The following is a 14,700-nucleotide window of genomic DNA, read 5'->3' as shown; positions in this document are numbered from 1 at the left end:
TGTATGGTGAATTCTGTAATGAACGATTGTAACTCTCTTTTGGTTAATTAATATTAGAGGTGGTGTTCAAAAAAAAACATTGCAATGTTCCATTGGTCCACGTAGCAGGAGCATGCGAGCTCGTCCAACATATCACCTCTCTCCTTTTACCACTTTATCACTATCTGGCTCAATTCCTTCTCTCACAATGTTTCTTCGAACTCACTTTTCTTCTCTCTCCTCTAACTCAATAAGAATATTAGCCTTTTTTCAATAACAATATAATTATTACATCCTTATAGCCCGCTTATATCGAGAGTGGATTTTGGAACTTGTGCTCTATGGGGCTTGTTTTTTGAAAAAATTGAAAATCACATTTTAAAGTTTCAAAAATTCTAAGAAACACACATGGACATATAAATGTATACTACATTACTGTAATATTTCATGATGAAATAGGCTTTGGTGTGAGATGCACAAAAAAAAATTATGGACTTGGATAGAGAATAGTGCATGTGCTAGAAATATATGATTTTTTTTGTGTAGCTCTCATCAAAACTTATTTCATCACATAGATGTAGTATAAATCCCTAAGGTTCATGTTTTTTTTCATATTTTTCAAAACTTTTTTTTTGCGGGTGATATTTTTCAAAAACTTTAACATATGATTTTTACTTTTTTTTGAAGAGAGAGCTCCATGTCGCTCGAGCTGAACAGTACCTTAGTTTACTTGCACTCATGAAGTGAATTAAACAGTGGACCTCGAAATAAACAAAGCAAATTAAATACGTACTCCTAATTGATGGGCCCAAGAGCATACAGTTGCCAACATTTGGCCCGCCCGAAGCAGACACCACCACCGACCAAACCCTACATCTCCTCTCCTCACCGTCGCCGCCACTCAGAGCATCTCCAACAGGCGCGGCAAAACGCGCGCCCGCGCGGTAAAAGCAGTTTTTCGCGCGTGTCGGTTGGTTCCGCGCGCTTCAGCGATGGCGGGAAGTAACCGTGCGCGGGAAGCGTTTGCGCGCGCGGGGGAGAAAGCGGCAGGCGGCCCGGTAGATTCGGCGCGCCGCTTCACGCGCGCCTATAAAGTCCCGCGCTTCGCCACGCGCACAGAATAGCCACGTGCCCTCCTCCTCGCAACCTCGCCGCTTCGCCACTTTCTGCGCCACCATCGCGCCACCATGTCGTCGCGCCGCCGGGGTGCTTCGGACTTCCGCGGCGTCCGCGAGCGCCCCAACGGCTGGTACTCCATCAAGATACGGGCCGGCGACGTCTGGCTCGGCCTCGGGACGTTCCGGAGCGCGCGCGAGGCGGCCCGCGCGTACGACGCGGCGGCGTGGCGCTTGGAGAGGCCCCGGTCGCAAATGAATTTCCGGGACGTCTTCACACGCGAGGAGGCGCAGCGCGTCGCCCCTCCGCCGCGTCTCATCACGGACATGGACCGTGCCGACCACTCTCGGCGGCAGCGCCGTCTCCTCGTTGCCGAGGAGGACGAGCGAGCCATGGCGGAGTGGCGCCGTCGCCACCCAGAGGACGTCGACGCCGAGCGTGCCTACTGGGTGGAGAGGACGGCAAGGCGCCGCTCGGAGCGGGCGGACCGGCGTCAGCGGAAGGCAGTGGCGAACGAGCAGTGCGACATCATCTCCGCAGGTGGGAGGTGAAGGAAATATACCCTAGAGGCAATAATAATGTTATTATTTTATTTCCTTATATCATGATAAATGTTTATTATTCATGCTAGAATTGTATTATCCGGAAACATAATACTTGTGTGAATACATAGACAAACCAAACGTCACTAGTATGCCTCTACTTGACTAGCTCGTTAATCGAAGATGGTTATGTTTTCTAACCATAGACATGTGTTGTTATTTGATTAATGGGATCACATCATTAGGAGAATGATGTGGTTGACATGACCCATTCCATTAGCTTAGCACCCGATCGTTTAGTATGTTGCTATTGCTTTCTTCATGACTTATACATGTTCCTATGACTATGAGATTATACAACTCCCATTTACCGGAGGAACACTTTGTGTGCTACCAAACGTCACAACGTAACTGGGTGATTATAAAGGAGCTCTACAGGTGTCTCTAAAGGTGAATGTTGGGTTGGCGTATTTCGATATTAGGATTTGTCACTCCGATTGTCGGAGAGGTATCTCTGGGCCCTCTCGGTAATGCACATCACATAAGCCTTGCAAGCATTACAACTAATGAGTTAGTTGCGAGATGATGTATTATGAAACAAGTAAAGAGACTTGCCGGTAACGAGATTGACTTAGGTATTGAGATACCGACGATCGAATCTCGGGCAAGTAACATACCGATGACAAAGGGAACAACGTATGTTGTTATGCGGTCTGACCGATAAAGATCTTCGTAGAATATGTAGGAGCCAATATGAGCATCCAGATTCCGCTATTGGTTATTGACCGGAGACGTGTCTCGGTCATGTCTACATTGTTCTCGAACCCGTAGGGTCCGCACGCTTAAGGTTTCGATGACAGTTATATTATGAGTTTATGAGTTTTGATGTACCGAAGTTAGTTCGGAGTCCCGGATGTGATCACGAACATGACGAGGAGTCTTGAAATGGTCGAGACATAAAGATTGATATATTGGACAGCTATATTCGGACACCGGAAGTGTTCCGGGTGATTTCGGAGAAAACCGGAGAGCCGGAGGGTTACCGGAACCCCCCCCCCCCCGGGGGAGAAGTAATGGGCCATATGGGCCTTAGTGGAGAGAGAGAGGGGCAGCCAAAGGTGGGCCGCGCGCCTCCTCCCCCCTGGTCCGAATTGGACTAGGAGAGGGGGGCGGCGCCCCCCTTTCCTTCTCCCTCCCCACTTCATTCCCCCTCCTAGTAGGAGTCCTACTCCTACTAGGAGGAGGACTCCTCCTTGGCGCGCCATAGGGGCCGGCCGGCCTCCTCCCCTTGCTCCTTGATATAACGGGGCAGGGGGCACCCCTAGACACATAAGTTGATCCACGTGATCATATTCTTAACCCTGTGCGGTGCCCCCTTCCACCATAATCCTCGATAATATTGTAGCGGTGCTTAGGCGAAGCCCTGCGACGGTAGTACATCAAGATCGTCACCACGCCGTCGTGCTGACGGAACTCTTCCCCGACACTTTGCTGGATCGGAGTCCGGGGGTCGTCATCGAGCTGAACGTGTGCTAGAACTCGAAGGTGCCGTAGTTTTGGTGCTTGATCGGTCGAGCCGTGAAGACGTACGACTACATCAACCGCGTTGTCATAACGCTTCCGCTGTCGGTCTACAAGGGTACGTAGATCACACTCTCCCCTCGTTGCTATGCATCACCATGATCTTGCGTGTGCGTAGGAAATTTTTTGAAATTACTACGTTCCCCAACAGTGGCATCCGAGCGTAGTTTTTATGTGTTGATGTTATTTGCACGAGTAGAACACAAGTGAGTTGTGGGCGATATAAGTCATACTGCTTACCAGCATGTCATACTTTGGTTCCGCGGTATTGTTGGATGAAGCGGCCCGGACCGACATTACGCGTACACTTACGCGAGACCGGTTCTCCCGACGTGCTTTGCACAAAGGTGGCTAGCGGGTGACAGTTTCTCCAACTTTAGTTGAACCGAGTGTGGCTACGCCCGGTCCTTGCGAAGGTTAAAACAGCACCAACTTGACAAACTATCGTTGTGGTTTTGATGCGTAGGTAAGATTGGTTCTTGCTTAAGCCCGTAGCAGCCACGCAAAACTTGCAACAACAAAGTAGAGGACGTCTAACTTGTTTTTGCAGGGCATGTTGTGATGTGATATGGTCAAGACATGATGCTAAATTTTATTGTATGAGATGATCATGTTTTGTAACCAAGTTATCAGCAACTGGCAGGAGCCATATGGTTGTCGCTTTATTGTATGCAATGCAATTGCGCTGTAATGCTTTACTTTATCACTAAGCGGTAGCGATAGTCGTGGAAGCATAAGATTGGCGAGACGACAACGATGCTACGATGGTGATCAAGGTGTCGCGCCGGTGACGATGGTGATCACGACGGTGCTTCGAAGATGGAGATCACAAGCACAAGATGATGATGGCCATATCATATCACTTATATTGATTGCATGTGATGTTTATCTTTTATGCATCTTATCTTGCTTTGATTGACGGTAGCATTTTAAGATGATCTCTCACTAATTATCAAGAAGTTTTCTCCCTGAGTATGCACCGTTGCGAAAGTTCTTCGTGCTGAGACACCACTGATGATCGGGTGTGATAGGCTCTACGTTCAAATACAACGGGTGCAAAACAGTTGCACACGCAGAATACTCAGGTTATACTTGACGAGCCAAGCATATACAGATATGGCCTCGGAACACAGAGACCGAAAGGTTGAGCGTGAATCATATAGTAGATATGATCAACATAGCGATGTTCACCAATGAAACTACTCCATCTCACGTGATGATCGGACATGGTTTAGTTGATTTGGATCACGTAATCACTTAGAGGATTAGAGGGATGTCTATCTAAGTGGGAGTTCTTTAGTAATATGATTAATTGAACCTAAATTTATCATGAACTTAGTACCTGATAGTATCTTGCTTGTTTATGTTTGATTGTAGATAGATGGCCCGTGCTGTTGTTCCGTTGAATTTTAATGCGTTCCTTGAGAAAGCAAAGTTGAAAGATGATGGTAAAAATTACACGGACTGGGTCCGTAACTTGAGGATTATCCTCATTGCTGCACAGAAGAATTACGTCCTAGAAGCACCGCTGGGTGCCAGGCCTGCTGCTGGAGCAACACCAGATGTTATGAATGTCTGGCAGAGCAAAGCTGATGACTACTCGATAGTTCAGTGTGCCATGCTTTACAGCTTAGAATCGGGACTTCAACGACGTTTTGAACGTCATGGAGTATATGAGATGTTCCAGGAGTTGAAGTTAATATTTCAAGAAAATGCCCGGATTGAGAGATATGAAGTCTCCAATAAGTTCTATAGCTGCAAGATGGAGGAGAACAGTTCTGTCAGTGAGCATATACTCAAAATGTCTGGGTATAATAATCACTTGATTCAATTGGGAGTTAATCTTCCAGATGATTGCGTCATTGACAGAATTCTCCAATCACTGCCACCAAGCTACAAGAGCTTTGTGATAAACTATAATATGCAAGGGATGAATAAGACTATTCCCGAGCTCTTCGCAATGCTGAAAGCTGCGGAGGTAGAAATCAAGAAGGAGCATCAAGTGTTGATGGTCAACAAGACCACTAGTTTCAAGAAAAAGGGCAAAGGGAAGAAGAAGGGGAACTTCAAAAAGAACAACAAGCAAGTTGCTACTCAAGAGAAGAAACCCAAACCTGGACCTAAGCCTGAAACTGAGTGCTTCTACTACAAGCAGACTGGTCACTGGAAGCGGAACTGCCCTAAGTATTTGGCGGATAAGAAGGATGGCAAGGTGAACAAAGGTATATGTGATATACATGTTATTGATGTGTATCTTACTAATTCTCGCAGTAGCACCTAGGTATTTGATACTGGTTCTGTTGCTAATATTTACAACTCGAAACAGGGACTACGTATTAAGCGAAGATTGGCTAAGGACGGGGTGACGATGCGCGTGGGAAATGGTTCCAAAGTTGATGTGATCGCAGTCGACACGCTACCTCTACATCTACCTTCGGGATTAGTATTAGACCTAAATAATTGTTATTTGGTGCCAGCGTTAAGCATGAACATTATATCTGGATCTTGTTTGATGCGAGATGGTTATTCATTTAAATCAGAGAATAATGGTTGTTCTATTTATATGAGTAATATCTTTTATGGTCTTGCACCCTTAAAGAGTGGTCTATTCTTATTAAATCTCGATAGTAGTGACACACATATTCATAATGTTGAAGCCAAAAGATGCAGAGTTGATAATGATAGTGCAACTTATTTGTGGCACTGCCGTTTGGGTCATATCGGTGTAAAGCGCATGAAGAAACTCCATACTGATGGGCTTTTGGAACCACTTGATTATGAATCACTTGGTACTTGCGAATGGTGCCTTATGGGTAAGATGACAAAAACACCGTTCTCCAGTACTATGGAGAGAGCAACAGATTTGTTGGAAATCATACATACAGATGTATGTGGTCCGATGAATGTTGAGGCTCGTGGCGGATATCGTTATTTTCTCATCTTCACAGATGACTTAAGCAGATATGGGTATATCTACTTCATGAAACATAAGTCTGAAACGTTTGAAAAGTTCAAAAAATTTCAGAGTGAAGTTGAAAATCATCGTAACAAGAAAATAAAATTCCTACGATCTGATCGTGGAGGAGAATATTTGAGTTACGAGTTTGGTGTACATTTGAAACAATGTGGAATAGTTTCGCAACTCACGCCACCTGGAACACCACAGCGTAATGGTGTGTCCGAACATCGTAATCGTACTTTACTAGATATGGTGCGATCTATGATGCCTCTTACTGATTTACCGCTATCGTTTTGGGGATATGCTCTAGAGACGGACGCATTCACGTTAAATAGGGCACCATCAAAATCCGTTGAGACGACGCCTTATGAACTATGGTTTGGCAAGAAACCAAAGTTGTTGTTTCTGAAAGTTTGGGGCTGCGATGCTTATGTGAAAAAGCTTCAACCTGATAAGCTCGAACCCAAATCGGAGAAATGTGTCTTCATAGGATATCCAAAGGAAACTATTGGATACACCTTCTATCACAGATCCGAAGGCAAGACTTTTGTTGCTAAATTTGGAAACTTTCTAGAGAAGGAGTTTCTCTCAAAAGAAGTGAGTGGGAGGAAAGTAGAACTTGACGAGGTAACTGTACCTGCTCCCTTATTGGAAAGTAGTACATCACAGAAACCAGTTTCTGTGACAACTACACCAATTAGTGAGGAAGCTAATGATAATGATCATGAAACTTCATAACAAGATACTACTGAACCTCGTAGATCAACCAGAGTAGGATCCGCGCCAGAGTGGTACGGTAATCCTGTTCTGGAAGTCATGCTACTAGATCATGATGAACCTACGAACTATGAAGAAGCGATGGTGAGCCCAGATTCCGCAAAATGGCTTGAAGCCATGAAATCTGAGATGGGATCCATGTATGAGAACAAAGTATGGACTTTGGTTGACTTGCCTAATGATCAGAAAGCAATGGATCTTCAAGAAGAAGACTGACGCTGAAAGTAATGTTACTGTCTACAAAGCTCGACTTGTCGCAAAAGGTTTTCGGCAAGTTCAAGGGATTGACTACGATGAGACCTTCTCACCCGTAGCGATGCTTAAGTCTGTCTGAATCATGTTAGCAATTGCCGCATTTTATGATTATGAAATTTGGCAAATGGATGTCAAAACTGCATTCCTGAATGGATTTCTGCAAGAAGAGTTGTATATGATGCAGCCGGAAGGTTTTGTCAATCCAAAGGGAGCTAACAAAGTGCGCAAGCTCCAGCGATCCATTTATGGACTGGTGCAAGCCTCTCGGAGTTGGAATAAACGCTTTGATAGTGTGATCAAAGCATTTGGTTTTATACAGAATTTTGGAGAAGCCTGTATTTACAAGAAAGTGAGTGGGAGCTCTGTAGCATTTCTGATATTATATGTAGATGACATATTACTAATCGGAAATGATATAGAATTTCTGGATAGCATAAAAGGATACTTGAATAAAAGTTTTTCAATGAAAGACCTTGGTGAAGCTGCCTACATATTGGGCATCAACATCTATAGAGACAGATCTAGACGCTTAATTGGACTTTCACAAAGCACATACCTTGACAAAGTTTTGAAAAAGTTCAAAATGGATCAAGAAAAGAAAGGATTCTTACCTGTGTTACAAGGTGTGAAATTGAGTAAGACTCAAAGTCCGACCAATGCAGAAGATAGAGAGAAAATGAAAGATGTTCCCTATGCTTCAGCCATAGGCTCTATCATGTATGCAATGCTGTGTACCAGACCTGATGTGTGTCTTGCTATAAGTCTAGCAGGGAGGTACCAAAGTAATCCAGGAGTGGATCACTGGACATCGGTCAAGAACATCCTGAAATACCTGAAAAGGACTAAGGATATGTTTCTCATATATGGAGGTGACAAAGAGCTCATCATAAATGTTTACGTTGATGCAAGCTTTGACACTGATCCGGACAATTCTAAATCGCAAACCGGATACGTGTTTACATTAAACGGTGGAGCTGTTAGTTGGTGCAGCTCTAAACAAAGCGTTGTGGCGGGATCTACATGTGAAGCGGAGTACATAGCTGCTTCGGAAGCAGCAAACGAAGGAGTCTGGATGAAGGAGTTCATATCTGATCTAGATGTCATACCTAGTGCATCGGGTCCAATGAAAATCTTTTGTAACAATACTGGTGCAATTGCCTTGGCAAAGGAATCCAGATTTCACAAGAGAACCAAGCACATCAAGAGACGCTTCAATTCCATCCGGGATCTAGTCCAGGTGGGAGACATAGAGATTTGCAAGATACATACGGATCTGAATGTAGCAGACCCGTTGACTAAGCCTCTTCCACGAGCAAAACATGATCAACACCAAAGCTCCATGGGTGTTAGAATCATTACTGTGTAATCTAGATTATTGACTCTAGTGCAAGTGGGACACTAAAGAAAATATGCCCTAGAGGCAATAATAATGTTATTATTTTATTTCCTTGTACCATGATAAATGTTTATGATTCATGCTAGAATTGTATTATCCGGAAACATAATACTTGTGTGAATACATAGACAAACCAAACGTCACTAGTATGCCTCTACTTGACTAGCTCGTTAATCAAAGATGGTTATGTTTCCTAACCATAGACATGTGTTGTCATTTGATTAATGGGATCACATCATTAGGAGAATGATGTCGTTGACATGACCCATTCTATTAGCTTAGCACCCGATCGTTTAGTATGTTGCTATTGCTTTCTTCATGACTTATACATGTTCCTATGACTATGAGATTATGCAACTCCCGTTTACCGGAGGAACACTTTGTGTGCTACCAAACATCACAACGTAACTGGGTGATTATAAAGGAGCTCTACAGGTGTCTCCAAAGGTGAATGTTGGGTTAGCGTATTTCGAGATTAGTATTTGTCACTCCGATTGTCGGAGAGGTATCTCTGGGCCCTCTCGGTAATGCACATCACATAAGCCTTGCAAGCATTAGAACTAATGAGTTAGTTGCGAGATGATGTATTACGAAACGAGTAAAGATACTTGCCGGTAACGAGATTGAACTAGGTATTGAGATACCGACGATCGAATCTTGGGCAAGTAACATACCGATGACAAAGGGAACAACGTATGTTGTTATGCGGTCTGTCCGATAAAGATCTTCTAGAATATGTAGGAGCCAATATGAGCATCCAGGTTCCGCTATTGGTTATTAACCGGAGACGTGTCTCGGTCATGTCTACATTGTTCTCGAACCCGTAGGGTCCGCACGCTTAAGGTTTCGATGACAGTTATATTATGAGTTTTGATGTACCGAAGTTAGTTCGGAGTCCCGGATGTGATCACAGACATAACGAGGAGTCTCGAAATGGTCGAGACATAAAGATTGATATATTGGACGGCTATATTCGGACACCGGAAGTGTTCCGGGTGATTTTGGAGAAAACCGGAGAGCCGGAGGGTTACCGGAACCCCCGGGGAGAAGTAATGGGCCATATGGGCCTTAGTGGAGAGAGAAAGGGGCAGCCAAAGGTGGGCCGCACGCCTCCTCCCCCCTGGTCCAAATTGGACTAGGAGAGGGGGGGCGGCGCCCCCCTTTCCTTCTCCCTCCCCACTTCTTTCCCCTCCTAGTAGGAGTCCTACTCCTACTAGGAGGAGGACTCCTCCTTGGCGCGCCATAGGGGTCGGCCGGCCTCCTCCCCTTGCTCCTTGATATACGGGGGCAGGGGGCACCCTTAGACACATAAGTTGATCCACGTGATCATATCCTTAGCCGTGTGCGGTGCCCCCTTCCACCATAATCCTCGATAATATTGTAGCGGTGCTTAGGCGAAGCCCTGCGACGGTAGTACATCAAGATCGTCATCACGTCGTCATGCTGACGGAACTCTTCCCCGACACTTTGCTGGATCGGAGTCCGGGGATCGTCATCGAGCTGAACGTGTGCTAGAACTCGAAGGTGCCGTAGTTTCGGTGCTTGATCGGCCGGGCCGTGAAGACGTACGACTACATCAACCGCGTTGTCATAACGCTTCCGCTGTCGGTCTACAAGGGTACGTAGATCACACTCTCCCCTCGTTGCTATGCATCACCATGATCTTGCGTGTGCGTAGGAATTTTTTTGAAATTACTACGTTCCCCAACAGGAGGTCGTTCTTCACCTCGGACGATGAACGTTGGGACGACATATGGCTCTCAACCTCGGACGACACCGACGAGAATGATGATGGTGATGGTAGCGACTTGGAGTAGTTTTCTATCTATGTATGCCGTAGTAGTTTGTATCTATCTATCTATGCTGTAGTAGTATCTATCTATCTATGTATGTCGAACTATCTATCTATCTATGCCGTAGTAGTTGCACCGATGTAAAATATCTTTGTATCGTTTTTTTATCTATGTAATTTTAATTTAAAAAATATTGTAGAATGAGTGCGCGCTGCATTTTACCGCGCCTGCTGAAGCTGCGCGTGCGCGCGGCTTTTCAGCGCGGCTGCTGGAGCAAACGCTGCGCGCCGCGCCAAACCAGGCGATGGGCGCGCGCCAAATCCGTTTTTACCACGCGGCGCGTTGGGCGCCTGTTGGAGATGCTCTCATTCACAGACACCTCCTTGCTCCTCACTCGTCGCTCGCCTCTTCGCCCGAAACCTTAGCCGGGCTCCTCGTGCTCTGCTCTCCTCCCGCCGCCGGCGGCCATGGACGCGGAGCAGCTCCTGCCGTACATCTACACCTGCCTCCCCGAGCCGCCAGTCTCCCACACCGCCCGCCTCGCCGCCCGCCGTACCGCCCCCTACCACGGCGTCGACCGCATTAGCGGCCTCTCCGACGCGCTCCTCCACGACATCGTCTCCCGCCTCTCCTTCAAGGAAGCAGCGCGCACCGCCGTGCTCGCCACGCGCTGGCGCCGGGTCTGGCTCTCCGCGCCGCTCGTCCTCGTTGATACCCACCTCCTGGAGTAAATGGCACCGGCGGTCCGAGAACTTGCGCTGCGGATGCACTTAAGTCACGGTACTTGCAAAGCGAAGAAACCCGTCATAGAACTTGCATTACGGGTGCAGATAGGTCACACAGGTCATCTGAACCGGCCAGCTGTCCGGTTTTCTCCCTCTAACGGTCAAGCGCGATAAATTTGTTCACGACTTTAAAAATATATGTGATTCGTGACTTTAAAAAAATGTTCGTGAACGATAAATTTGAAAACTATTTGTTCACGACTTTAAAAAAATGTCCGCGAACATTTCAAAAAATATATTCGTGACCCACGACTTTAAGAAAATGTTCGTGAACCATAAATTTGAAAACTATTTGTTCACGACTTTAAAAAAATGTTCGCGAACGTTTAAAAAAATATATTTGTGATCCGCGACTTTAAAAAATTGTCCGCGAACGATAAATTAAAAATAATTGTGATTAGTGACTTTAAAAAGATGTCCAGGAACGAAAAATTTGAAAATGTTTTTGAATGATAAATTTAAAAATGTTCGTGAATGATTAATTTGAAAACTATTTATTGACGGCATTAAAAAAAGGTCGAGAACGATAAATTTGAAAAATATTTTTGATTCGTGAACAATTTTTTTAAGTTGTGAGCATTAAAAAAATTGTGATTCACGACTTTAAAAAAATTCGCGAACGATAAATTAAAAAAAATTATGATTCGTGACTTTAAGAAAATGTCCATGATTTTTTTTGAAAATGCTTGCGAATGATAAATTTGAAAATTTGGTGAATGATTAATTTGAAAACTATTTGTCCACGACTTTAAAAAAATTTGAGAACGATAAATTTGAAAAATATTTGTGATTTGTGAACATTTTTTTAAGTTGTGAACAGTTAAAAAAATATTTGTGATTCGCCACTTTAAAAAAAGTTCGCAAACATTAAATTTGAAAAGATTTATTAAAAACATTTGTGACTCGTGATTTTAATAAATGTCCATGAATGAAAATTTTGAAAATGTTTGCGAACAATAAATTTGAAAATGTTCATGAAGGATTAATTTGAAAAATATTTGTTCACGACTTTAAAAAATGTTCGCGAATGATAAATTTGAAAAATATTTGTGATTTGCGAACATTTGTTTTAAGTGGTGAACATTTAAAAAAATGGTTGTGATTCGCGAATTTAGAAAAAAATTCTCGGACGATAAATTAGAAAATATTTATTAAAAATATTTGTGATTCGTGACTTTATAAAAATGTCCAGGAACGAAAAATTTGAAATGTGACCTATCTGCACCCGCAACGCAAGTTTTATGACGGGTTTTTCTCGAAAATAGAACAGGCCGGTTCAAATGGCATATGTGACCTATCTGCACCCGCAATGCAAGTTTTATGACGGGTTTTTTCAGTTACAAATACCGTGACTTAAGTGCACCCGCAGCGTAAGTTCTCGGACCGCCAGTGCCATCTACTCCTCCTGGACCACTGGCCCCCGACCCGCGCCGACGCGCTGGCCGTCTCGGCCGCGGTGTCGCGCGCCCTCGCCGCTCACCCCGGGCCCTTCCGCTGCGTCTACCTCCTCTGCACCCCCATGGACGCGTGCCACGCCAAGCTCAAGCGCTGGCTCCGTCTCATGGCCGCCAAGGGCGTCCAGGAGCTCGTCCTCGTCAACCGCCCCTGCCCGCGCGAGGTGAATCTCCCCGGCACGCTCTTCCGCATCGCCACCCTCACCCGCCTCTACGTCGGCGTCTGGAAGTTCCCTGATGTGGCCTGCCTCGGCGACGCCTCCTTCCCCAACCTCCGCGAGCTCGGCATCTTCGGCGTCGTCATGGAGGATGGGGACGTCGAAGCCATCGTCGCCAGCAGCCCCGTTCTGGAGATCCTCAACATTCAAGGGAGCGTGAAGGGGTTGGGCCTCCGCCTCGTCAGCCAGAGCCTCCTGTGCGTGCAGATCTTCGATTCCGTGATGGAGAGCGTCGTCATGGCGGACACCCCGCGCCTCAAGCGGCTCATCCTGTACAAGGTTCGGCGATCTCTAAACCCTGCCAGTGGCTTGCGCACCGGGATCAACATTGGCAATGCCCCCAACCTGAAATCGTTCGGGTACCTGGAGCCAGGAAAGTGCGCCCTTGAGGCCGGCGGCACCATCATCATGGTAGATCACCTATCTAAACTTTCCATTTGTTCAATTGGCAAAGATGTTCAATTCAATGTCTGATCTTTCTTTGTTGAATAATTGGGCGCATTCCATTCCAGCCTGGGATGAAGCCAAGCGCAAGCACTATGTTCACAAGCGTGACTACGCTGAGCCTGAATGTGCGTTTTGGAGTCCATGATGATGCCAAGATGGTGGCCACTTTCCTGAAGTGCTTTCCTAATGCGTCGAGTCTGCATATCAGGGTACTCATCTTCATCACCACCTACTATAAGCTCCTAGCATTATATACAATGAAAGAAATAGTGTGCCATTGCAAAACAGCGCCGTCCTTAAAATACACTATTAGCATTCTATATTGCGTTCTCGCTTCATTCACTTGCTATTAGTGAGACATCGTACATTGGTTTATTTAGCAAGACATTGCTTAGAATGGTTTAGCATGCTATTAGCAGCGCTACTATCTTTTCAGTTATTATCCATCATCTTTTTAGTGTTGCTGCTGCAATGCATAATTCATCAGTAGTTAACTGTTCACTGACTTAACCAATCTGCAGTGTGAAAGATGTGATGAACCCACTGGCAAGCTCGAACTTAATAAGTTCTGGGATGAGGTTGGCCCTATCGTGAGCATTATGTTGCGCGTCGAGATTATGACTATCCGTGAATTCAGAGGGGAGGAAGGCAAGATGGCTTTTCTCAAGTACTTCCTGCAGAACGCAAGGGTGCTGAGGCATGCGGTGTTCATCTTCCGCAATCCTGATTTATCTTCAATTTCAAGGGCGAAAGGGCGCTCCATAGCGGGGAATCTGACTAATTTGACATGGGGCAGTACTAAAGACTGCGGATTCATGGCGTATGGGAGTTCAGATCCTGAAGGAGGCAGACCATGTTGCTTCAAAACCGGAGCAGATTTTTCTTGTGACCCTTTTTGCTGGTGAAGTTAAAAGCACCAACATGTTTCATCATCCAAGCTTAATGTCCGTTGGAGTGGTCAGTGTTCTTTTGCAACATCGTACAAGCGATCGTTTTGGGCAGTGTTCTTGGTTCTAGCATGGTGTTTTGGGCAGTGTTCTTGGTTCTAGCATGGTTAGCTTGAAGTGTTGAGGTCAGTGGCGCTACTATTCATGGACTATTACTCCTATGCATATGTCAGCATGTGTTTTCTTTAAGTAGATGAATGCTGCTTTAGCTTCTGCTGGGCTTATCTTGGTAGTGATGGTTGCCTGATAAAACCAGACTGTAAAACTGGATGTTGTTTGGCTTGAATGAAATGGGGTATGGTGAAAAGCCCTGACGTTCGCATGCATGAGCCTTGTTGAAACTAATCCCTTTGGCTTAAGTAGTGGGTATGGTTTGATAGAACTTACATATACCTATATAATAGGTACTTCCTCCGTTCCAAAATAGATGACTCAACTTTGTACAAGAGGG

General features: G+C 45.3%; 1 protein-coding gene and 1 pseudogene across 1 annotated transcript; both read left to right on the top strand.

Annotated features, from left to right (window-relative positions):
* Positions 1-971: 971 nt before the first annotated feature.
* On the top strand, positions 972-10,422 carry LOC125535246 (AP2-like ethylene-responsive transcription factor CRL5). Its single transcript, XM_048698295.1, has 3 exons — positions 972-1,037; positions 1,104-1,642; positions 10,320-10,422. The coding sequence occupies exons 1-3, from the start codon at positions 972-974 to the stop codon at positions 10,420-10,422; spliced, it is 708 nt and encodes a 235-aa protein (XP_048554252.1).
* A 427-nt stretch (positions 10,423-10,849) lies between these two features.
* LOC125541164 lies at positions 10,850-14,484 on the top strand (annotated as a pseudogene).
* The last annotated feature ends 216 nt before the right edge of the window (positions 14,485-14,700 follow it).

This window comes from Triticum urartu, chromosome 2 (assembly GCF_003073215.2).
Source record: "Triticum urartu cultivar G1812 chromosome 2, Tu2.1, whole genome shotgun sequence".
NCBI classification, from domain to species: domain Eukaryota; kingdom Viridiplantae; phylum Streptophyta; class Magnoliopsida; order Poales; family Poaceae; genus Triticum; species Triticum urartu.
Note: the sequence above shows the minus strand (reverse complement) of the source record. Positions and strands in the feature narration are given on the sequence as shown.

Bases quoted from the DNA above. Each gene is read 5' to 3' on its own strand.
- LOC125535246 (XM_048698295.1), top strand. From the start codon at position 972: ATGGCGGGAAGTAACCGTGCGCGGGAAGCGTTTGCGCGCGCGGGGGAG. The intron at 1,038-1,103 runs GTAGATTCGGCG...CGCACAGAATAG, and splicing joins AGAAAGCGGCAGGCGGCCCG to CCACGTGCCCTCCTCCTCGC. The intron at 1,643-10,319 runs GTGAAGGAAATA...CCCCAACAGGAG, and splicing joins ATCATCTCCGCAGGTGGGAG to GTCGTTCTTCACCTCGGACG.